The sequence below is a fragment of the Nothoprocta perdicaria genome, unplaced genomic scaffold (genome assembly GCF_003342845.1).
Source record: "Nothoprocta perdicaria isolate Ctin4 unplaced genomic scaffold, notPer1 scaffold_29, whole genome shotgun sequence".
Lineage (NCBI taxonomy): Eukaryota > Metazoa > Chordata > Aves > Tinamiformes > Tinamidae > Nothoprocta > Nothoprocta perdicaria.
The window spans coordinates 805139-830864 of NW_020455521.1; the positions used below are offsets into that span (position 1 = coordinate 805139).

The 25726-nt window shown below is 37.3% G+C and overlaps 1 protein-coding gene across 1 annotated transcript in view; it reads right to left on the reverse strand.

The window, feature by feature from the left end:
* CPE (carboxypeptidase E) overlaps positions 1-25726 on the reverse strand; it is a 48564-nt gene continuing 22838 nt past the window's right edge. The window contains exons 2-9 of the mRNA XM_026041667.1: positions 15153-15349; positions 13263-13430; positions 12219-12336; positions 11595-11777; positions 6414-6553; positions 4607-4706; positions 2860-2978; positions 1-1732 (exon numbers count right to left, since the gene is read on the reverse strand). Coding sequence (XP_025897452.1) covers positions 1634-1732; positions 2860-2978; positions 4607-4706; positions 6414-6553; positions 11595-11777; positions 12219-12336; positions 13263-13430; positions 15153-15320 — 1095 coding nt within the window. The 5' untranslated portion in view covers positions 15321-15349 and the 3' untranslated portion in view covers positions 1-1633. The remainder of the gene's footprint in view (positions 1733-2859; positions 2979-4606; positions 4707-6413; positions 6554-11594; positions 11778-12218; positions 12337-13262; positions 13431-15152; positions 15350-25726) is intronic.

The following is a 25726-nucleotide window of genomic DNA, read 5'->3' on the forward strand; positions in this document are numbered from 1 at the left end:
TGATTTGCAGGCCAGAAACTMTCCTGTAGCCATTTGCCCACATGGCAGCCATCCCCTTTTTGGTTACTTTTTACACTATTTGTCTTAATTTTACCCAGTTCAGTCAAAAAATAGTATTGTTATTTCCCAGCAGACAGAGTGTGTTTTGTATCCTACTCTTCCAAGCTGCCTTGTAACAAATAACTGAGTGTGCATAACTGGGCACCTTGATCCTTTTGGTATAAAAGTTCAAGCTCTATTCATACTAAAGAATTCCAAATTCATAAAAAAGGAATATTTTTGTTAGATTTTTAAATACCCAAAGAAGGTAAATTTGGATCCTACTCGGAACATGTATTTTTCACTTAAGGTGAATACTGGCAGTGTTTTCAAAAGAATTATGTCAAATTTGCACCCGTGAAAGTTTGGATGGCTCATGTGTTTTCTTCTACTCCTATGTTTCACTCGTGTGAGACAAAGTACTAAAGAAATTTAATTTTAGAGCACTTTTAAAAGAGAGGCTTAAAGATTGTTTTATATCTAAAGAATCTTTTTTTTTTTTAACTTTGAATGCCTCAGTAAAATTCACTATATTGATAAATTTTCTGCTTTCCTTTCTTCTTTCTAAATTGAGATATGACTATCCAGCAGAAGAAACAGAGTTGAAACAAACCCATTCTTGCCTTTTGTGGCTAAATGCCTGTCATTAGTATATATTCTTGTTCATTTTCTAAACTGTGAAGTTTTGGAAGCTTTCAGTGAATATGTGAACTTTCAGCTACACATCTAGAATTAACACATTTAAACATTGTTGATAAAATAGTTAGACAGAACAGACATCACCCAAAACAATTATTTTTTCTTGCTGTAAAATATGAATGCAAGCAGCATAGTAACAAAACGCATGAGCTTTTCTTCTTCATCCATTCAGAATTTTTAATTTGGTTGATAAGTAAAGAAAAATAACTAAAAGGTATCCTTGAAGTATCATTAGCAGATTAAGGAATAAAGACCTGTTATTCCCTTGGTTCATTTCATGCCATCTTTTAATGAAAGAGCTTATGCAAATTCTCTCCACTTGCTAACACGAAGTCAGAAGCTTATGTTTCTTACATATTTAAATAGTCCCGACGCCAGAGACATACAAAATGTTATACTGAATTTTAATCCTTGTGAAACATTATTACACCACCACACTGTTATAATTATAAGTCTTTTCAATAACATTCATTATATAATTCAGTAAGGAGCACTGTCTACTACTATGCACTGTCAAATATTTCTGGCAATACTGGGAACTGACTACAGCATATTTCTTTTTTAAAATCAAGAGTTAACCTACACATTCTCAACTTGCAAATGACACACAAGAGATTGTACTTCTGTATATGTGGCAGAGACATTCATTCATTTTTTTTCTGCATTGTATAGAAGAGTAAATTTTCTATAACAATATGAAAGAAAATTAATAACTTATTTATCTAGCTAGGTGTCTAATAATAATTTTTAATCATATTAATTAAAAGATGTCTGAAAAAGAAATCGAAGTTATTAATTGTGAAGTGCACAATATCTAAAATATATGGACTTTCCACAGTACATTATACTAAGTCAACATAGAATAGATTAAAAGCTGGAAAGCCAGAATTTTCTTTTAAAAATTTAGTGTTTCCGACATCATCTTCCACCATTCCATCAACTCTTCTTTCTCCTCTTCTTTTCTTTCAGATAATGACTCCAGTTCAAAATCAACCTGAGTAACAGAGAGAGTCAAAAACACTAGTAAGTATATGTAGTGAGAGACAAGTGTAAGTTTTTAGAGCCATACATTGAAAGAAGGTATTTAACAATTTAACATGGACAAGGAGCTAAGGACCTTTCATTCTAGTGTCTCCCTCCTTCTCCCCCGCCCTCCACCAAAGATTGATTTAATGCGTGGTACCTGCATACCAGGACAATAAACATATCTAAAAATGCAGATAGCTACAGCAGGAAAGTTTCCAAAAGAAGCCAGACATCTGTCCCGTCCTTAATTTGTATAAACACTTCAAAAATAGGGGCCTAGATAATTAGGAATTGAGTAACAKCCTAAATCTTTTAATATATGTTAAAATTTACTGTCGGTGTGTTGTTGTCTAACACCTAGCAAATGCAGACTTTCAGGCATATCAAAATGTGCTTTCTATTCTATATCACCAGGAAAATTCAGGGAACTTTTCTAACAAATGTCTCGTTAGTACAGGCATGATATGCTCATAATTTATCCTAAAACAGAATATACACTAAGAAAGGAGCAACTATTTTAATTTTTAAATGTGGAATCCACACCTGTGCAGAGGAGAAACTGAGAATGTTTCTGAACTCTTAAATACGGTATCTCATTCATCAAAAATATTGAGTATCCATGTATACAGCTTGTATGGTATAGAGCTTCCTCACTATCCTTCCACATGGAGCTGAACAGGTTTTAACCTATCCAGGTAGTTACCTGACAATTTAGATTAAAAGCATCAAGCCCCAATGAAAATTTCAACATTTCTTCATTGTGTGCCATTTTATGTAAAGGCGTTCGGTAATTTTCTACTTGATTTGCTATTAATACATAAATAAAAACAAGTACAATTATCTCAACATTATCTTCTCTGTGTCATAACAAGGCCAATAGCAGATGAAAGCAGAAGAGTTTAAAAAGAGAGTATTCCTAGTGGTTTACCTAATGAATATATTTCCAGACTGATTTCCAAATTAATATATACTGGAATTTACCAGGAGTGGCAATGTAGTTTCAGAATATAAAAATACCATAAAAGAAAAAAAAAAAAAAAAAAGAGAGAATTTTTTTATAATAAAAAATCAAGCAACACACATGTGAGCACTTACCACAACCGCAGGGCTATAGGGGACAGCTACTTTCTTAGTTATTGCTAGATAACCTGGTGCTGAAGCTGTAAGTTTGTAATTTCCAGGCACAAGCAACCTCCAGTAGTCACCATCCTTGGCTGTAGGGAAGCAGAAAATATCAGCTCCAGGAAAGTATGCACAAAAGTAATTACAAAGCTAAGGAAAAGGGGCTGTATGCTGTGCTCAGCATCCTTCTTATTCCTGTCAGCCCTTTTYTTCTGTCTGTCTGAAAGGATTCTTCCATACTTGCTGTGTAAATATAACATCACACATTTGCTTTGCTTCAGGTAACCAAAAATTTATACCCTGAATTTGTGCTGTACCCACTCCATGAAAGATTYTGCATTTTTCAGGTTGAAGACTCTCTGGCACATGGAGGAAAAGGACACTCTGGGACATTACGGACAGAGTCATTACTGCTAGTTCACTTTTTCTGCACTTCTGCAGCTGCATGGGGACATTGGAAATGTGCAAGCACAGAGGAAAGTATTATTTAAATGTCTGCAATTCATATGGTCAGAAAATGTCGATAGTCAGTCCACTTCAGAAGAGGCAGGGGAAAAAAAAATGAACATGTTTATCTCTCTTTCTGAAGCTCCTAAACTTTGAGTGTTTATTTTCTYAATGTTTTGACCATAAGTGTCTCTCAGGCATATACACACACAGTGACGTGAGAGGATTCATGTCCAGATGCTTTCCTGCACCACAGTAGCCTGAGGTGTAATATCAGCTGTATCAGTCTTCAATGCCCCAAAATATCTCTTTTTACCACTTATTCCCTCTTCAGAAATTCTGTCTGTCCATTCCCAGCCTTTATGGTTTGCTCCCTTTTGATATACAGTGAAAGAAAATGGTTCATGCTATTACAAGCTATTCTCCTGTTTGGCAGAAATGCTGTAGGTGATGTGGGAAAAAATACAAGGAGAAGCCAACTGGGGGRCTAATCCGTCCCCTGTCACCATACTCTCTGCCTCTGTAATACTGCACATTGAGACACATTGGTAAGAAAATGGCCATAATGCAAGGTCATGGGCAAAACTGGCATTTTATTATTATTTTTTTCTAATCGGTATTTTGTACAAATACAACATTGTCTTTCAAAATGAGAAGGCATAGGTCTACAGGGATGTGGGACTTCAAGCTGCCACTGTGCACACTACCTTTAAATTTACTTCTAGAACTAGGTGAGTGCAACAACAGCGAGGAGGTGACACACAACTTTGCATAAACGCCAACACAGTATTTTTAGGAGGATAGTTCTAAAAGAGAAAAGCATGTTGCATAATTGTAAAGAGCAGGTAGAATTTTTCTTCACAGAAGGAAATTATGTAAACTGAAATTCTGTCAAGAACTGACATACCAAAGGTATGATCCCATTGTAACTAATATAAGAGATTTGGAAGGCAATTTAGCTTTTTTATTCAAAATGGCACTGCAAGCAGGACGTTAAATCCTGCCAGAACCTGAAGCTCAAATCAGCAGGCAAGCTAAGCATGAGTCACCAACAACCATACAAAATGACTTGAAACCGAGAGCTGTGAGAGAATCCCAACAACCAGCCTTTAGCTCCTTTAAAAGCAAACAGAATAGGAAAATGCCTGAAATCCTGCAGCTAACAACTTTCTGGAGGCACAACATGCTTTCCTGGCACCAAAATTTGCTCACTTAAATAAGCTTCAATGCTTAGACTCTAGCACTTCTCATTCTCTGGAAGTACGACACTCACCTGATGTAATATCATGGCTTATTCCCTCAACGGAGATTGTAGCATTTGCTATCGGATTGCCCTGAAGGTCTTTAACAAATCCCTTCACTCCTCGATGAATCTAATAAATAAATATATAAATAAGCAAATAAATAAATAAGCAAATAAATAAACAAATAAATAAATAAAGCCATATGGCATGTCAGAAATGAACATTCACTTGAAACACTTTGTTACTGGGAATTAATGAATGTTTTGAAAGGTAATTTGAAAACAGTTTTTTAGTTTCTTCAGCTAATTGAAGACTTTAGGGCTAATAAAGGATATAACTGCTTGGAAGACAAACAGGAAMAAGGGTGAATTAATACACTTGGACTTACATGGGCAATGTACAAGAACCTGGTGTGAAATGCCTAAACTCTCTGTGCTGTGTTCCTCAATCTTGATCTCAGAGCTGGACGTTCTCTTTTAAAAATCTATATTATGTATTCAGTTGCTATAATTGCGTTGACCCAATTACTCTAATTTACACTGGGACATGCCTGGCAGACATCAACTTAGAAAAGCAGAAAATACATATTTGTACCATCCTCTACACTAAGCACTAGAGAGATGGACTGCAGAACTAGGTCTCTAAGTCTGCACTGCTCTCTAAAAAGCAGTGCCAGATAAACCACCTGAACATACAGGGTAAAGCTGGCAGCTCCACAGGAGCAAGGGAAGTTGGCAAGTTAAGCTGTCACTCTTTAACAGCTATGAGAATGCAGTGGCACCATGGTTTTCAGTGAGTTACAGAAAATTAAGCCTTGTGCAAAGGAGCTAAACAAGTGCAGGGTAGCAGAGAKTGGGACCTTGTCTTAAATGGGTAAAAACCTACAGTGCAAATACAGCCTTTCCCTCAGCATATACACATSCTACTGCCTGAATTTACTTCATTTTTTCTATGTGGCCAAATAATCATTCCTGCATAAATAAATTCTTTAAAAAATGCTCCTGTTACTTGACTAGCTCTTTCAACAAGGTATATTTCTGGTTTCACAGTCCCAGATGAGCACCTGTTAATGACAGCAGATCTATCCATCATCTTTCATTGCAACCTCAAGGTTTCATAAATCCCAAACTCCCACACTGTTTGGAAATATGTTTTCAGTTTGGTCTGTTACAAGGGTATTAAATGCTTAAAAAAAACGGATTTCAGAAATCTTAACTTCTAACAACCCATTTGCACAAGGTTATCTAGACCCATGACTGKGCTTCAGACTTCTAACCTGATCCCATGTTATTTTTAATTGAATCATTCTCTTTAATCACCKAGATGGCTCTGCGCTTAATTTCAGCAGTCGATGGAATCACAGAGCTGGGGAGTATTTACAAAACCAGGATTAGAGTCCTCCACTAGTGTTAAAATGAGCTGCCAGACAGCTATAAACTAAACTAGTCATCCCCGTGTGGCCAGAGCAACTCATCCCATGTTTTGTAAACACACTTTCCTATCTGTAGAGGGCAATCCATCTCCTCCTGGCCTACACAGTAGCACTGGGGGAAGCAATTCTACTCTGGAGATGTGCATTTATTCTCATTGAGGGAGCTGATATAAATCATGTAAATTAAATATCTGTAACAGCTTAAATAGCGTGAGATTAATTCTTCTTCTTTCTTTTGCTCCCTTCTTCCTTATCTTTAGAAAGATCRCAAAGGATTTGTCACCTCAATTATATAGCGGCAATTGGATTAAAAAGGGATTTTGAACTAGATTTTTTATACAATGCAATGGTTAGAAGTTTCATGAACAACGACTAGAGTTTCACCACCCTCTTTTTGGTRTTACCTGCTCAATGTAATTGATAAGCGAGTTCTTGTTGTCTTCCCAGTAGCCCTTCAGAGTTTCTTCAGGGGGGAATTTTTCACAGCTAAGCTCCACTGTGATTTCAAAGCAATTGCTGCTGAGGTAATTGAAATCCTGCATCCCTGCAATTCCCAGAGAGAGAGAGTTGGTGATGTATTTCAAGTTGTTCTGAAGTACATGGGGTGAAGAGGGACATGTGAGATGCTGGTCATATTGAGAAAAAACATACCTGTAAATACAACTGGTGCAGTTCCATTTCATCAACTTACAACTGAACACAGCTGTGTTAAATCAGAGCTACCAAGGAGAAAACAATTACTTCCCACGAGAATTTAGAAAAGACTTGACTGTGTATTGCATCTGGCCTATATATTAACATCTAACACATGGCTTTGGATACCTGATAGAAATTACTTTTTTCTCTTGAGAAATTGAATATTATTTCCAATTCTGGCTCAAATGTTTCCAGATGAAAGTAAAAGGATGATCACTTTGTAAGGTATGGTATATGACAATTGGTTATAAAGTAAATGAAACATGATAAAGTGAAATAAGACAAATAAGTACCAGACAGCCTTCCATGCATTAAACCTCATTATTAATGTGACTTTAATCATAGGAACTTTAAAATACATACAGGATAATTACCACTAGGAATAAAAAGTCATGGGAAAGACACACTGTTTTGCACTGCTGAGCCTCTTCTCTGACTACATGGAAATATTGGCTATGTTCTCCAATGACCCAGTTGATATCCAAAATGGTTTCCAGTTTTGTGAGTGGACCAACCTGCTGGAGGGAGGACAAGGCTGTCCTTGGGAGAGTTACAAATATACTCTTCACAAGAGCTGATCTAGAATTGCCTCTTCCCTAGCAGGGAAGCACCTAGCAGAGCAGTCACTGGAGTCTCAGATGGAGGACTGAAAGCAAAAGGGCTATCAAGCATTTTGAGCAACCCAGTGGAAGTTGCTGAAGGATTTTTAAGTGCTCCAAGTGCATTTAATTCCTTTAGCCCTATATTCCCCCACACAAGCTACACTTGAGAGCCAGTACTGTTTATCCAGATCAGTGCTCTGCCTTCGCAGAGCAACATCCAGGGAGCTGATGTCACCTCCAAAAAAGAACATAGAAAGCAGTGAACAGATTGAGTCAGGTGGGATCTTGCCAAAGCATTAGGATGAATAGTCYATTTCCTGTCAATCACGCAACTAGACTCCTAATTACTGATAGAAACTGGGGCTTTTCACATTCCTAAAGGATTATTTATATTTAAAGCCTGAAAAATCACAACACAGAAGGCAAAGATGCTCCTGGAAGGAAAGGCTTGATGTCCCACCAGGCAGAAAGCAAGACGGGCCATTTGTGACTACACAGCAAGAGTGCACCAAAGTCACAAGCAAAATCTTGACAGTGATGCTGACTGCCAGGCGTCTGTTCCAGACACGATATCATTTGTTTTTCTTGATTCTTGTCTTTCTTCTAAAACAAAGCAAAAATCAATGAAGAGGAGAACTCAGAGACAAAGCGTGGTGTAATTTTACTGTAATGCCAACAGTTCTTGACCATTGCTGCTCCAGTTCTCAGGAAGACAATTTAGGGTCTCCCTCCCCACCATGTCCCCTGTGATGCCTAAGTTTCTCAAGCATAGAATAAAGAAGGAATATAGTGTCCTGTTTTGTGCACAATGCCTCTGTGCTCTTCAAATCCTGCAACACATATCCTACAGTTTGTGCATCACTGACCTGCAGATCTGCATCTCTGGGGTGGTGAAGGGAGTGAAGATAGCCTTGCTCTAAACTGTGACCCAGCCAATTTAAGAGCATCTGGCCGGATATAGTTTGCACTCTTCAACTACCTGTTAAGCCTGGTGATACGGTCGAATATCCAATAACTCAATATAATTCAAATGATGTATCTGAATATCAGARCCAAAACAGCCACATAGCCATTGGTCAAGCCTTGAGCTGCACTATTCCCTCTTTCTTGTTATGGACACGGGATCTAACACATGCATGCACATTCTTACACTCCCAAAGGCTCTCCTTTTAAAAAAAAAACAAAAGAGAGAGCAGAAAAGTTATTTTCCATACTTCAGTAAGGATCACMTTCTGAGGATCAGAAATGTTTATTACACTTCAGATATAACTGARATTCAGGTCCTCACTGCTGATTATGAATATTTTTTTTCTGAATATTTTTTCAGTGCAACACCATTGCACTGCTCCATATTTCTGAAGGACTGCAGTTTATAAAAAGARGTTCAGACTTTGGGAAGAAAGAAGTCTTTCAACTCTTTTAAAGGAACTCCAAACTTCACAGAGCAACGGAAGCCCAAAGCAGTCGTCTGGCACCTAAATTGCTTAGATTTTAAATTACAACATTAAGCTTGTTCAACTTCTACATATATAGAGACAATAATCTCTAATAGGATAGGATGAACTTGAGTCTTGTATATAAGAAGAAGAGCATGTGCCTCCTACATGGCTTGCATAGAATAATTGAAAAGGTCCTAAATACTGATTTGAAAACTGATAATTTCAAAACAAATTCAAGCTACAAACAAACTAATTAAGTGCCAAGAGTGATTTACAGTTTGGATCAACAGGATCTGAAACTAAAAAGACACTTAAACAAAAGCCTAGTTACGCAGCAATGTAAGCTGCTTTCAAATGCTATTTTTGTAATGACATATGAATCTGATTAGACTTAGGTCACTCTGTAATGACAGGACAAGCAGAACAGACATGCAGCTGGATAGTAATTAATTAATATCTGCTGTTCTCATTTATATTTTCAAATAGATATTCCACATAAAAAGTTTATTCAAAGATTATTAAGGATCAAGAAGTCAGGCACTCATGTGCTGAGGAAATAAGAGAATTAAAGTTGTCTACGCAAATTCAATTTGACTTTCTTGTGCATAAGTGAAGTCGTTAATTACATGATGAGAGGGAGAAGACCTGTGTTTAAAACAGCACTGATTCTCAATACAAGCTCAATTGTTCCCAGGCTGCTCTGGTGGCTGAAAGAGCCTTTCCTGAACACAGAAGAACCTCTTCACCTTTGCTTGCTCCTCTCTGAAAAAACAAGTATCAACTAATTAGGGATGACAGCTAACACAAAACAAGTGTAACGGCAACATGGCCATGGATTTGGCACAAACATCCCATGGGAGAGTTGAATGAACCTCCCTGGGTCCCTGTTCCACAGAAGAAAGGAACTATTGAGTAGATAATGGTGAGAAAATCTCCTGTTAGAAAGGTGAATCAAAACACAGAAGCAGGTGGCAAATATTCCTTCTATAGWGTCTGCTCTCTCTACCCCAAAACATGAATAGAGAATTGCTGCCTTCCCTAGGGCTAGGGGTATCTGATGAGGAAATTCTGAGACTTTACAAAGAGGGTAAGCACAGAAGGTGAGYTCAGTGGAGAGTACATCCTTGATCCTAGCTTGAGACAACAGTTGCTAGCAGACATTTCTGACACCAGACATTCAGTCTTCCTATAGCAAACATCAGACATGCTGGAAAACCACATGCAGAAGCAACTGCTACCAATCCACCACRTAATGCTGTCTCTAACAGAAGGTAGAAGTCCCTGTGGGCAAATGATGGAGAGAAATTTGTAGGATGAGGCACAGCTGGGAGCACCACAAGCTCGAGAGCGACAGCAACTCTAATAATTGGTTAGAAAGAAATAAGGCACTGTCATAGAAGTAGTCCAGAACACCTCATTTAGCTCATCTCTCCCTTAGACAAAAGGGATCTCCCTTTTCCTTTCTCTCACCTCTGCTCAAGCCCTKCACTCCCTTCTACACAGATACAGTTTCAGTACCCCCATTTACCTATTTTCTATGTCCAGTCGCAAGCTTCCTGTTCTCCACCTTTCTCTATAAGGTTGAGGCAAGTCACCTTCCATTTTGTCTCCATCCAGTCCAAGGAGATGACACAGGGAGACAAGTCTGACCTGCAGGTCACATCTTGTAGCAGGACCCAGAGCAGCCTACAGCAACCCAGCGGTGCCAAGGCAGAGAAGATCCCCCTTGGTTCAGAACCGGAGCACACACCGTGTAGGGAAGGTCTTCAGCGAGTTTTCCTTGTAAACTCTGGCGTAATTAAATGCTTTTCCAAAATTAAGACTAATTACTTTCCAGCAGCTTATACTACTACTCCAAGTATGTTACCACAGACATAGCAGAAGATCCCTGATACGAAAGCTCACTTAATTGCTGCATCTCAGTTCCTTGATGCAAAACTCAAGAGATTTTTTGARACAAAAGTTTTGAAGAAAACTTTAACTGGAACTAAATAATATGCAGTTGTTTTCCTTAGCACTAGATTTGGAAACAGCAGAACTGTCTTGGCTGAATCACTTTTGTTTTTCTTTTTTTAAGTCATACCATGGCAAATAATAGAATGGATGTTTTGTTCAACTGCTACAGTTTGCCAGCTGATTTTTACCTTTGAAAGAACAGAATCATCCTGTATGGTCCTAAGTCTACTGTCATCCCACTATTTTTACTTAGGTAAACTATGCTGGGCTCACAGATCCTAGCCAGAACAAGGATTCCTTTTCACTAACCTACTTCCTTTCTCATTGTACAAACGCATGAGAAAAAGGAAGGGCTCACTTGGGAAATTTACTGTCTTTCTTTCAAATCTCTAATACTTTTTTCCAATGGAAAATATGCCATTGGCATGTGCAATCTAGTCAGAATCAAAAGGTACAATCAGAACAATGGAAATACTGATTGTGATAGCATTTTCCCAAGGGAAAAATTACATCCATATTTTTACAGCTAAGATTTAACATTTTATTAAGATTTTTTTGACTAAAACGAAACTAGTGTTAGCCATTAAGTCTTTCAATATTTTATTTATATTCAGACTTGTTTTTTTCAAATCATGCAAACTTACTTTTTCTTTTTTTTAATGGTTCCAAATTGAATTCAATGGAGAACTTTCCACAAAGCGAAGCTGTGGCTTTTCAGTCACATTCAGAAATGGCTTGAAATTTTACCTTACAATCACTTCAGAAGATCTGGCCTTAACCACACCAAAAATGGCAGGTAACCTTGTGACACACCAGTCTGTAATGAAATGGGTGAAAACCCAAGCTTAAAGCAATCTGCAGGGGCAGCGAAAGCCCCCGATGTGGGACTCACCTCCCGGGACACTGTACCAGGCACCCCCATTTGTTGTTCCATCCACAAAGCTGCTGTCATCGTCATTTTTACGGCACGGTGGCCTGTTTTCATCAGACATAGCRGGGTTAAAAGAAGAATAACTGCGAGCCAGGCTTTGAAAAATAGCATCATCAGGGCAGGAGCTGTATTCGTGAGCACTGCCTGGGGAAAACAACAAATCCACAAGGCAGATTGTTAGCAATTAAAATCGCTTCAATTGGCATATTATTACTTTCAGAAATTCGCTATTTAAAGGCACAGGTAGAGAAACTTTATATCATAAACACAGGCCCAGGTACAAGTCTCTTCCTTCAATTAAAAGGGTAAAAACAGCCCTAACTAATTTTGGATCTAGGTTGCCTTGATTACCTACATGAAGGACCAGGATTCTCTCAGGTATTGCATCMGTTTTGTGATGCAACTCTACTGAAAATAGCCATCCATCTTCAAAACCAGAAAACACAGTCGGACAGTGATGAACTTTAAAAATGTAAGTAATCAATGAGTAATATACTAGAGTAATTCATTATAATGTACCAGCACTTACAAAATGGACCTAAATGGAAATAAATATAGAACACAACTTAGATGTGTCCTACATACCACTGCGAGTCTCGTCGTAGGGATAATTTGCCACGAGGTCTCCTCCATGCAGGTTGGCAGAGAGCACAAAGGGAATGTCCATGATCCAGTGGATCACAGCTTTCGTCTCAGGAGCAAGCTACAACAAAACAGTATGTGCAGCACTCAGTGCAGAAGCTGACCTGGGGCTTGATTCTGATCACATACATTGGGCCAGCTATTTATATGAAAAGCAATCTTATTTTGGCTTCASAGAGAACCAGATCAGACTTCTATGACTAAACAGACTAAGCAGTTCCATAACTGCCGAAAAATGGTGTAAATTAGTTCAAAATGATACAATGGAAAAAGAAATCTCAATGCTGGTCTCCTTCTCCATTAAAGTTAGAAATATATATACAGTATGGCAAATTTAAATTTGTAAAATAAGTTTTAAATTACTCTTGGTACTCTATTCTCTGCAATGGAAACAGATTTATTTCATTTAATAATTAGAATCTGAGGCCAGAATAYGGTTGTTAGAACCCTATGAGATTGTAGTCACAAAGCTTTAATCTCTCAAGCCTCCTGCTTRGAAAACACGAGAAGGTAAAAATTCCTCCAGATGTGAAAAACTTGCATACCAATTGCTTAACAAAAATACTTGTYTTTTATGTAGGAATAAGTATCTGGCCAGCAGTGAACTTAAACACAACACACAGCGAAGTTCTGGCAGTGTCAAAATGCTGAATATCTGCAAGAATATTCTTAAAACAAGAAAGATGTCAACGTAATCTCTAGCCTTAAAAATAAAACATGTTTTAAATGAGGAATTTTCTAAGGATTAACAAATATGAATCAAAAAGGGTTTACAACAAAAAGAATTTTTGAGGAGAACRGTAAGGTAGAGAACAGTAAGAATATATTTTAAGTAACAAAATAAACAAAATAYTTACAAGATCTTGAATTACCATACATATAGCTCCTAGAACTTACTATATTTCTGCTCGTAAAAATGGGATAGCTTTTTGGGTAGATGGATGGATGGACAGATTTTAAGTGACTTGATACGCAGTCACTGCTTACCTTAGGATTCTGATCTACAGCTTTTTTCATGTTCTTCAGCAGATGATTGTTGGGGCCACCTTCTTTCTCATTAATATAGACTATTCTATCAAGATCAGGGAAATTTCGGTTTAGGTCTATTCCTTGGGCATTGCTCCGACCTACAAACCAGTCTTTAAGTTCACCGGGCTGAAAGAAGAAAGAAAAGCGAAGGGAAATCAGGAACTTCCAATCAAGCTATGAGATACCCATATACATTCAAATCATGATTTTGCTTCTCATGCTTTTGGGAAGAAGAAGGGATCACATGACAAAATTACCCAAAACACCAGGTTTTTGCAGGGCCTACTTGGTTGATTCTGAGTTTTCCACCAGGCCTTGGCTTTTCCCCTCAGCCTTATGCCTGCAGTCATGATTTACACACTATGCTTTTGTGAGTCCAAGGGCAGCTGTGGATTTATCAGGCAGCTGCAAAGAACATTTGCACTAATGTCAAAGTTTTCTAAGTGGTTTCAGGATAAGGAAGGATCTTAGTCTTTTTCCTGAGGTTTTCATTGCTATGGCGTCTGTCAGCTTCATTCAGAGAAATGATGGTGTCAGACAAACAGACACCAAGAATTTTTCCATAATCTTTTCTTTAGGCTAGTTCTCTAAAGGAGTTTTTTTTTTGGATCTTTGGATCAAGAAAATGCCTTCAATTTCCACTAAGTGCAGATTTTTCTCTAGGCTCTTTATAAYTGTCTTTATAAGCCTCTAGGCTCTTTATAACTGTCTTTTCTTTCAGTACTCTGTAGTTTATCAATATATGGTTACGTTAGAACAAAAGTGGCCCAGAAGTAAATTGTATTAAAATATTAATTATATAATATCTAATAATTAATTATATAATACATACATAGAATATATGCAGTACAATATGGCATTTCTATAAAAGCAAGTATACACTGACTCAAGAGCAAAAGTTTCTCACAAATTCTAAATTAGAATGTCTATAGATAGAGATTTCAAACAAACAAAATACTGCCTAATCAAAGGACAGCTTTTGCTTCACTGCCACTAGAGGGAGTCATAATATCAAATATGCTTTAAAAGTTCTGTTAAAAAACCATAACCGATTCCATAAGCAGCTTAATAAAACACAAAYCACCTAATCATAAATAGAAAGCTGCACAGAAATAGTCAACATTTTCATATTAATAAAAAGAATCCATACATCTTGTAAAACAAGAAAACTGTCATTTTTATTTACAACATAAATACATATAAAATAAAATATATATATATAACAAAGTCCTATTTGACCTCCATTTTCTAACTCTCCAGTAACATATCATGTTTCTTGATTGCTTTTCATCCTAAATGAGACGTTAAATTTTTCTGAATAACAGCTTAATTAAAAGTATCTCATGCCTAAAATTAACTTTTTTTTTTAATGGCTCACAGAGTTTGTTTGGTTTAGGCCGCAGCTCTAAAGGATGTGAAGAAAATGCATAAACACATTTACATGAGAATATTTTTAATGGAAATATCCCTTTCTGCCATGTTTGAAACACGACATAATACAATCAGTAATACAATAACTGTTTTGGAAGAATTTTAGACAGTGAATTTGGATGAAAGTATAYGTGTGGGGGAAAAACTRTAATATTTTAAAATATAGTGAATTTATTTAAAACAGAAATGTCTATGTGTTGGAAAACATTCATACTACTACCCCAGGTACCTATCTTGCACTATTAAACAGAACAAGGCTACGCTCCTATTAGAAAATACTGGAGTTATGTTGGTCCATTTGACAATCACCATAACATTGGTGAAAGTTCCTGTATTTACAAAATCATTAGTTCAAGTTCTATTACTATGATTTTGATGATGATTATAACTGTTCTTGCTATCAGCAACCTTACAAACCTGGGATGCTGCCTTCTCAAAGCCGTCTGGATTTAAGGACGGCATGATGTGGATACGCGTGCTGTGGATGAGGTTGATAATAGTTTCGTTTCCTTTCTGGTATTCATTGCACAGGTACTGAGCCAAGAAGATGAGCAGCTCCCTTCCGACAGCTTCATTCCCGTGCATATTCCCAACATATTTAAATTCTGGTTCCCCTGCAAAAAGCGAGGAAGAGCACGTGTTAGAGTAACACACAACAGCAGAGCGAGGGCTGGGTCACACCACACACCAGAGATMGCTGCTACTGCGACTGGTSACGGTCTCCCAGAGAAGCAGATCTCCCAGGGATGCACATCTTTCAGGGAGGCAKATCTGGATTTTTCCTAAACTCCAGCTAAACAAATAGTCACTTCTATTCAGCTATTTGCCAAAAGAAGAGAAAAGATACTGCCTGAAAATACAGTATATCCAAACACTATACTGTGCAATTAGCATCGATACCGTTGGTTTCTCATGTAACTGTTGCCTCAATATTATAAGCGAATGTCTTATATGTAAATATATAAACCAATGCTCATTTTTGGTGTGCTCTGTAAAGTCAATTAAGGCTTATCCCACTAAAACTGCATTCAGCTGCAATTGCTAAAACATTCTTAATAAACAGCTGTTGCTCCCCGTGATCTGAAAAATCTTAGGCCGCAGTTGCTTTGGGTATTCAGCTCCAACTTCCTRCAGCAAGTGCAGTAACCAAACTCGTAAAAGGGGTAGTTCACAGCTCGCTGGAAACACACATTCCAATACCCTCAACCGCTCATTAGTCACGTTATCGTGTCCCTAGATATAAAGAACTCAGAAGTCTTACAGAGGCATGCAGGATATATATTTTAAAAAGTCAACATTATGGGTCCTAATTCCAGAGATGTGTTAGTGTAAGTGCAGTGTAAGTCTTAATATCTGAATTATCAGAAATACCATATAATTAAAATGAAAAATACACTTCTTCTTTCTTAACTAGCTCTTCTTTCTTGACTAGCTTCTATTTTATGAGCATTTTTCTGTTAGAAAAGCTTTAATCAAAGATTATGTTAATGATACTCTTTGCATAGCTTTGAATATGCTTTGGGATAGTCCTTGGGACTGTCACTGGGGCAAATCTAAGCCAGGAGGGGCTCAACACAAACAAGACATAAATAACTGTTGAGCTAGCATAGAGCCGTATCTATTTATGACTCTTCAGGCTGTGCTGGTTAACTTTAATCCAGGGATCACCTGTTGGCAGATAATGCTATTTATACCATCACCACTGTTTTCCTTCYAGCTAAGATGATTTTCTACCTGTGAATTAGTCTCTGGTGTTCCTGACAGGTACGCTAAAAGGTTTTTGAGATTTTTTGCTTCAATTATTCATTCCATTCAATATTGATGGTTTCATCATTGTGACTAAAATCCTCCATTTCCTGTTTCGGTATTGAGCTTTCATTTACTATTTCTTCCTATCTGCTGCATCCTATACAAGTGAACACGCAAGGTCTAATCACCAGGTGTAATCACACCATGCAATCAAGCCAAACCCACTAAAATAAATGAATCCTATTTATTAGAGTATCCAGCACTGAACACTACATATATACTCATACATATATAATCTTGTATAGAATTAGAATACTCAAGCACGTATACATTGCTATGTTACTCATGAGAAAAGGGTTTCATAAGCAAACGGCCAGATTTGTTGCTATGGTAAACATGAAGCTGGTTAAATTCTACCTCTTGTGATTTTCTCTAAGGACCAACAAGCCCTTCTCCCAATTCCTTCTCCCTGTGCATCAATCACCTTCTTCTCACTTAAATTTTACAAGAAGGAAATTATAGGAATTTACATTTTACAAATCAAAGAATAGAAATACATGTTTCCCATTAGGTACTACTTACCCCCTCTCCCAAAGACACATTAGCAGTGTTTAAATTGTATGTGAAAATAAGCACAAAGTCAATAGCAAAACAGGAGCACAGGCTCATGTATAGCATTGCTGCAGTACTATCGACTCATCTCAAAAGAGTTTTGAGAGCTAAAAGGAGTTCAGGAAGAGGGAGAGTCACTGAAAATATAGGAAAAATCACCTCTGATAACATGGGAAAAATCACCTATGAAAAGAGACCAAACAGATGAACTCTATTTTACTTAGAAAGAATAATTATGAAAGGAAATATTAACTTATTCCATACRTTGTGGTATGGAAGAATCATTCTGAAATGTAATATTTCTCTGTACCACAAAATAAGAGAAGGTAGCATTCAGTGAAAGGAAACAATGATATAACAATGATATGTCTAATTTTTAGACATTTAAAGAAAAAAAATTACACAACACAAACTGTGGAACCAGCTGCCAGCAGAATTGTTAGCAGTTTTGCTAACAATAAAAGTTGAAAAACTAACCCAAAAGTGAATGGAAAAGAAATAAAAATGAAAAGACAACAGTACTGAATAACAATGCTGCTTAAAAGCTTAATTTAGTATTCACAGTGATGGCTGAGTCAGGCAAGACCAGCAGCCTGAGTTTTAGCAACTGAACTTGTAACACAGCTGTCAGCATGCCAGCCACAACACAGCCAACATCCCAGGCCTGCTATTGCTTCTGAGGAATCAAATCCTTGCCCTCCACTGCATGGACTAACATGGATCTCTCAAGGGCTGAGGATGCCAATCATCTGGTGCTTACGTCTGCTTTGGGCAATCTAAGATCTCACGACAAATCTTCTGAGTTTCAGCGATCAGTCATTCAAAAGCTCCTGATAGACCTCTTGGAAATGCTTCAGGCTTCTCTGGAAAACACGCCATCCCATGAGGAACGCAGTATTTTGCCCCTTATTGCTAGCATGCTGCTCAGCAAGAGGAAGAGCTGCTCTTGCCATGAAGCCTTTGTGAGTCACTTAATGTAGACCTTAAACACCCCTCCAGGATACTCTAATTGTAAGTTGCTGACAGGATTTATTTTATTTTTACAAAGACTTTATAAATTTCATTTGGATGCAAAAGTACTCGTTTTGTGCACAGCAAAGATGACAGTTTTAAGTATTTGGTCTCAGGTACTGAGAGAACAACAGAACGCATTTCTTCTACGCAATACAGCTTAAGAGTAGACTGACCCACAGGGATCTTCAGATTGCTGCAGATGCATCCCCAGGGTTGTAAGTCAGAGGCTGTGCAGATAAATGTGTTGCTTTCCTGTCAGTGATGGCCAATCTCCCAAGCTGCTCAAGGCCCCCGCAAAAAAAGAGATCCTAATTGAGGGGAAAAAGGTAACATGGAAAGAAAAAAAAAAAAAAAACCACACAGGAAAAACATAGGCAGTAATGCCTTGGAGAGGGTACAGAACAAAATGTCATCTTTTCCCAGGTTAGGGCAAAACCCCACAATTTGTGTGGCTCTTTACTATGAGTGTAAATACTCAGTCGCAGCCCCTACACATTCAGTGTAGATTGGCTATATCTAAAGACTCAAATCACATAGAGCGAAACCTCACTGCTGCAAAGAGTAGTTTGAAGTCTTTGTGGCTCATTCTCCCCATCTGTAACTATAATATCACCTATCATTGGAAATGTTATGAGAGTTATTCATGAAAATCCAAMAGGCCATGTAAATCCATCATTATATACGTACACTACAATAATACTATCATCAACTAAAAGGGAAATTGAGTCAACTCATCTCAAATTCTGATTCTCCTTTCCTATTAAAATGACTTATTGCTAGAAATGATCCTGGATAACAAATGAATSGGTGAATATTAACGTCTCTTGGCGCGAGTCGCCAGAAATTAAACATAACAATCAAGTCCTTCAGTATCTTAATTCCTCCACTGAAATATAAGCCAATGCATCATTACTGCTTTTAAAAGGCTTTCACATCCTTCTAGATAGACTCCCTGGTACATTAGAAGCGATAAACCATGGAGGAAAAAGTATTTTAAAATATCACTTTCCTGGCGACAAGCTGGCAAACATGGTAAAATGTTACTGTTCACTTCTGCAGCTACTGTCAGCTAAAATGTTCTGTAGTTTCCTGGAAACAGAAGGGCTGTGATTAACATGAGACCGAGTGTCCAATTAAACGTAACTAACCACTGCCATTTTCAGGTCAGGCTGCATCTCTCTGGTTAAACTCAGAAGTATATTATAACAGACTTGATTTATAAAGACAGTTATTTTCTAAAATATAAATGCAAAAAGTTTAGCAGCTACTAATTACATACTGTGAGTGTAGGTCATGTCATACTCCAGGTCTGCGAATCAAGATAATGGCATTCTCCTGGGCACGCGCTAACATTATGTAGTTAMTCTTAAAATGCGTAATAGTTCATGCAAGTCATAGCCATCTGGAAGGAAAAATAACTGCTGGAAAGTTTAAGTGTTTCATAAAATGTCTTGCAAACAAGCCTGAAATATTCTTTAAAAAATAGCATCCTTCTCTTTTCCTGCATCTCTTATGGAAGAGCAAGCAATGTCTCTGTAATAGGTTTCATGGTTTTGATTATTTACAGCTGCTTGTCATTTTTAAATATGGAAACCAGTAAAATGTTCTTGTAGATACACAGTACTGAAAATCCCAGAACTACTGCTGCCAAAAAATTCATTAATCTAAATGTGTTTGGGGACTTTCATACGCTCTACAATTCTGTCAGTAGTTCAAAGAGAAAGAAATTCTCCAGAGACTACTTGGCAGTTCAAGAATTATAAAATGGATTTCCCATTTGAATAAAAAAAAAAAAAAAAAAAAAAAAAAAAAAAAAAAAAAAAGGAATATATTAGAAGGTGAGATAAGAAAGAGAGAGAGAAAATTCAGATTCCAATCACCCTGGAAACTAAAACTAGGCAATCTGCCTTAGCAATATTTCAGCAGAAATATTGATCTCTGTGACTTGTGTGAACACAGTGTTGAAAGGTAGATCTGCAATGCAGCATTAGTTTCTAAATCCTTATAAAAGTCTTACACAGGATTATGCTGGAATTAAAAATATATAGGGTTTCTACGGTTGGTCTGATGTAACATGTAACATGATGTAACAGAAACTAATAGAAGTCTCACAATTGACTTTACTGAAATCAGAAATGGGTCAACACTGACGGCTTARAAAAACAAAAGAAAAAGAAAAAATTGTCTTTCGCTTTCTCTCCATTAACTGCTACAGAACATCTGSCGAAGRAAAAAAAAGGGACAGAAATTCAAGGAACTCTTAGCAATCTTCTGCTTTAAAACACAATAGTACATATGTGCTTTTCATGGCCATGATTTAAGATTTGTCCCAAAAAGTTTCTGGAAATTTTCATAAATATTTGAACAGTACTGCTTACAATTAAAGTGAACAACAAATTCTGTTTAGTGTATTAAACCAGGAGTAAAACCTCATGAAGAGCAGCTATCATTAATAAATATGGATGGGATCTCCACCCTACTGAGTACAAAGACTACCAGTAAGGTTATAAAATGGGATTTATGTCCTTGTCTTGGAAAGTAAATACTCCAAATACTTACCTCATGCTCAAGTTTGTCATTACTACCATAATTTGGATGCCCTCTTCAGGTTTTGAACAGCCCACTCCCACGCCAATAGTTACAGGCCTTGTCACAGCCTCCCACAAGAGGTGGGCAAAGCATCTGCTCCATTTCATGAATCTCCATGCACAGCTCGTTCCTGGCATATTCCAGCCCTGATCTTCCCACAACATCTAGTGCCCTCTCTGAAGGGTGTATTGGTTACATCAAATTAGGTATTTTGGGTAAAACTCACTTACTTTAGAAGACGATAAATATAGTTTTCTGCCTACTAAATTTTTGTTACTGCATATGACCTGATGGTGCTATGTATCTGAATTATTATTCTTTAAAATACAACAAATTATTTGTAAAGCAAATGAAATTTGCTTATTTAATCAAAACCTTTAACTTCATAAAAAAAAAAATGTTATGCATCAAGTCCTGACTTTGTAGCATTTGAAGTTCCAAGCACTTTTAAAAAATCAAAATTTCAGAAGTAACAAATACCCATTTATACAACCAGATTAATCAGACTGGTTTTATACTGCATTTTCACGCTTTTGGAAAAATCAGTTGGACTTGTCATTGATCAGATTTCATTGTATTTTTACAATGGCAGATATTACTAGCTCAGCATTGATGATAAAAGCAAGATACTAAATAACTACTCCTGAGACACCCGTACCTGTCAGTGGCAGGGTACACAGCGTGCACAGCCTTATATTTCCCATGTTTTTGCTGGAAGGTTAAAAAAAAAAAAAAAAAAAAAGAAAAAAGAAAAAGAACCCAAAACACCACCTGGGTTCCCTTGCAAAGGACACTGGAAGTTCAGAGATGACACAAGCAACTCCCCACATGTCCCCAGGACACTGATTGTGGAATACAACAGACCTTATTCATCTTTCCCACTGTGCTCAGGAAAATGGTGAACTTTACTATTTATAGTTATGCATGACCAAGTGAATTTTCATTTCAAAGACACTCACTGTATTCCTCCAGTTTTTGTTGGCACATAGAGCAATGCTACTTTTTTAATCAGTCAATTTATCATCAAAAGAAGCCCTTAGATGAAGTGAAAGTTTATACATAATTTAGATGTATATTTACGATAGTTCTGTTTTGAGTTTCTTTGACGAGCTTTATCTCTTCAGCAAAACGTATAAACAGCTTTTACACTGCCAGCCGTCACAGTAATTTAAAAGGACTGAGTCAGTCCTATTTCATTCCTTTTGCATTAAATAAATATATAGGAGGTTTCAAAGCTAAACTAGTTTAAATGTCAGCTGCCAGTAGGAGACACATTTGGAACTTTGGGGTCTCTTGTTTTCATCTTGATTCTCTAAAGGGCAGAAAGAGAAGTCTGAAATAGCCCATTCTTAACCAGAGCCCAGACTCCACAGTCAAATCGGTGGGCAAAAATCCTGGGCAAAGATGGCAAAGAAACAGAAGGATCTTTCCCTTTTTATTGCAAGCATACAAAATATAAAGACAAACGGCTGGATACAGATCTTTACACAATATGTTTGCAAAGCATATAGTGCATATACATATGGCAAAGCGGGTGGCCAGCAGGACCAAGCCATGGAGGAAGCAGCCACCCCTGGGTGATCTCCAGACCAGAGCGCCCAGGGCAGAAAATGAACCTTAAGGAGGAAGAGGAAGAAATAAAATCCCTTTATGATTCCTTCCCTGTGGTATCATGTCCTCGTACCACCTGGGAGGTCACATTTTGGGAAGAAACCTTTCAGGGCTGTGCTACCTCAGGTCCATGATGCACATGTAAGGGAAGTGCCTTTGCAGCACTCATCTCCATACATCAATCTTCCTTAAAGTTCCTCTCCTCGGAGGAGAGTTATTTATGATGCAAAAAGGTTATAATTTCCATCAGGAGGGCATTATAGGTCCTTGGGAAATACAGTCTTTGAGTTTAATGATAAAGGATCATCTATAGTAAAAGCCTATCTACTGTCCTCACATTTCCTCCCTTGATATTCAGGAGTCTTTCTTACACATCCCAGGGCACTTGGTATCCTATAGAGTTGTGTATAACAGATCCTCCTTATTTCTTGGCCCTCTAAAATTATTTTCCTGTTTTGTCATGAAGGCATGACAAAATTTGTGGACATTATGCAGTTGTGATTCAGTTAAACCATGCTCAAGTATGTTGGTCATTGCTAACAGGAGATGGGGAGATCTACCATGTTGTCTCCTGCCATGCAGACAACACATTACACAATAAGAACAGCTCTTGTTTTCTCATATTTGTTTAGGTTATCTCATTTAGATGAGCTCTAGTATTTACTGATCTTTGCTTGTCTGATAATTGCCCAGGAAGTTCATAGAAAAAAATCATAATGTGCCCTTTTGAAATCAATTACAGGAAGAGTGGGCAAACTGTAAAAGCTGCTACGCTCTCCAATTGCTCGTGTCCGGAAAAAAAAATGTGAAAGGCTGACTTGTGATGACTAAAAGAGGCCATCATTTATGTCAGAACACTAATGACCTGATTCATATCAGTATCCTCAGGAGCTAAGAAATACGCAGGTAGCTTCTCTTATTCCCAATATTGCTTTAGCATCACCCTTTTAATATGAAGTAAGAGTTTTAAAACTCATAATCCCCCTGTTCTAGAAGTTAACTATTTTTTTCAGGAAACAAACAGGAATAGTCCCCTGGGCTCATAAACCTGGTAAACTATCTGAAGCCATGATTAAGTATTAGTTTACTGAGATCATTTTTCTTGCTMCCTTTTGACTCCAGCCTGAATTTAGTAGTTAACATTCTCTTTAAGTTTCTGCATTTAAGGTACGAAAGCAATATGATAACCAGCACTAAAACTTGATTGTCTGTCTTCTTGAGATAACAACTATTAAACTGGGTCAGTGTGAGGTAGAAAAAAAGATAACATGGATGTCAAAATGATCCAGATTTGTAGTCAATAACATAGCATCTCCAGGCAACCTGGCTATACAGCATTGCAACATATATCTTCAGAGTTTTTCTATTATATATAAAATTTACTTGAAATTGGAATCATACCTTAATGATTCATATCCAGTTCATGTAGAAACGCAGACCTGAAGACTTAGAGGCGTCTATTTCTTCATACTTTTGAAACATAGGTACTCATTATAAAATGTCCCACTTAAATGTTAAAAATGAAAAAAGTTGGTGCTTTCTAATCGGTGATTCCTAGTAAGGCAGCACAAGGAGAGGAAGATAAACTGATGCAAGGGCTAATAAATTCTAGCTTGATGCATAAGATGGAGTGAGTCAAATAACGGCCTGCTGACTCAAGAATAAGGTCAAATAGCTGAACCAGGTGAATCTTTTGTCTCAATAGCAGAGGACAGTGGAGCTGAAAAGCTTTTGGATGAAGTTTGAGCTTAGATGTGGGAAGTCGAGATGAAGATAAAAAAAAAAAAAAAGACACATGGACACTGACCTCAAAACCACAAACCACAGAACAGCCATCCAGCTGTGAGACACAGAACAGCCTTCCTAAAATAGAAATAAACGCTTAACAAAAGCTTTGTAACAGCTTTTATATCTGCTCAGGGACATTCATCCTAAAAAGACAGGCGGGTGTTTTTTCCCTCATATAAGGGACAAATATCAAAGCATGATATATCTTTATCAGCTTTCCCCAGAGTTTCCATTGGGTTTGCCTTCTGAAGAGCAATGAGAGAGTTCTGCATCAAGAAGAGACGGGAGGGCCAGGTAGCGGTTGGCCATATGGGCTGCAGTCAAGGACAAGGGAATCACAAGTCAGCAGCACCTGAAGCAGCTGCTACAAGAGCAGCAAGGGAACAGGCAGTTGAGCAACTAGAAATTTTATAATGAGCTCTATATATGGCAAAAGAGCTTTGAGCAATTCACTATAAAATAAACCTACCCAGGATTTATTCTTTTAAGTGCAGGCAAGCAGAAAGGTTATTTAAAAATAATAAGGCATGTTCTTTACAAAGGCTGAATAATGGTTATTTCCTCCAATTATACCACCTGTACCTCCATGACAAAAGTGCATCAAAGTGCGACCGCGAGCAGCATCAGAAACTGAGCAGCTCCCCAGTGCTGCCTAATTATTGTTCTTCCTTAAAGCAATACAAAAAGCTACAGTTAACCCATTTTTTGTGTGTTTCTTTTCGTCCCACTTGAAACATTTCTTCTTTCTCATGTTAGTAGCAGTCCATGAGGGGCCCTTCTTCTAAACGCAGGATGAAATATCATGTTAGTTAAATTACACACTWTCTTTTCTGTTTTCTAAGGACAAAATCCTTCATTGATAAGACTTTTGTTACTGATAGCAGTGCTACCAAGCTTCAGTCTGACCATAGTCACTGTGCTTCCTGTATAGTTGTTTATATTTAAAGAAAAGGTGACAAGACACTTAAAATTATTTTGTCATATTTCGATACTTCAACCACTATTAAAGCAGTGAAAGTAAGAGGAAAGCAGTAACCACCTCTCCAGTCTTGTATCACTTTCTATAAATTTTATGCAGGTGTTAAAGAATAGGGAGGTATAATGAAAATGAAAATAATGTCTAGCACTTAAAAAAAAAAAGTTTTCATGCATTCTGTGCCTCTGATTATCAACAAATACTGATTAAATATTTTGAAATGCTTGAAGTTATGCATTAATTTGTAATAGTTGTTGYATTATTTTTTGGCAAAAGACTCCATGAAGCAGCCAACTAGCCAGTCCACAGAGAAGAGCATAACACAGCCAAAAGGTATCGCCTGAAAAGCAATAGGGCAATTTTTTTTTTTTTGAGGTTTCAGGAATTTAAGTGAAATTATTTAAATCAAAATTGAAACCATCTTGAAAAGCCATTTTGAAGAAATTTTTCTCTTTGCTCTGTTACCATAGTTAATATTTCTAGGTGATTACTATTAAGAAATAGCTCTAGGACACAAAGATATTTTGTACATATGGAACAAAATTGGCATGTGTTCTAAGACTTTGGACCATCTCTATTTAACATCAGTCTTCACAAAAAAAAGTCCTTCACAAAAAAAAAAAAAAAAAAAAAGACACATGGACACTGACCT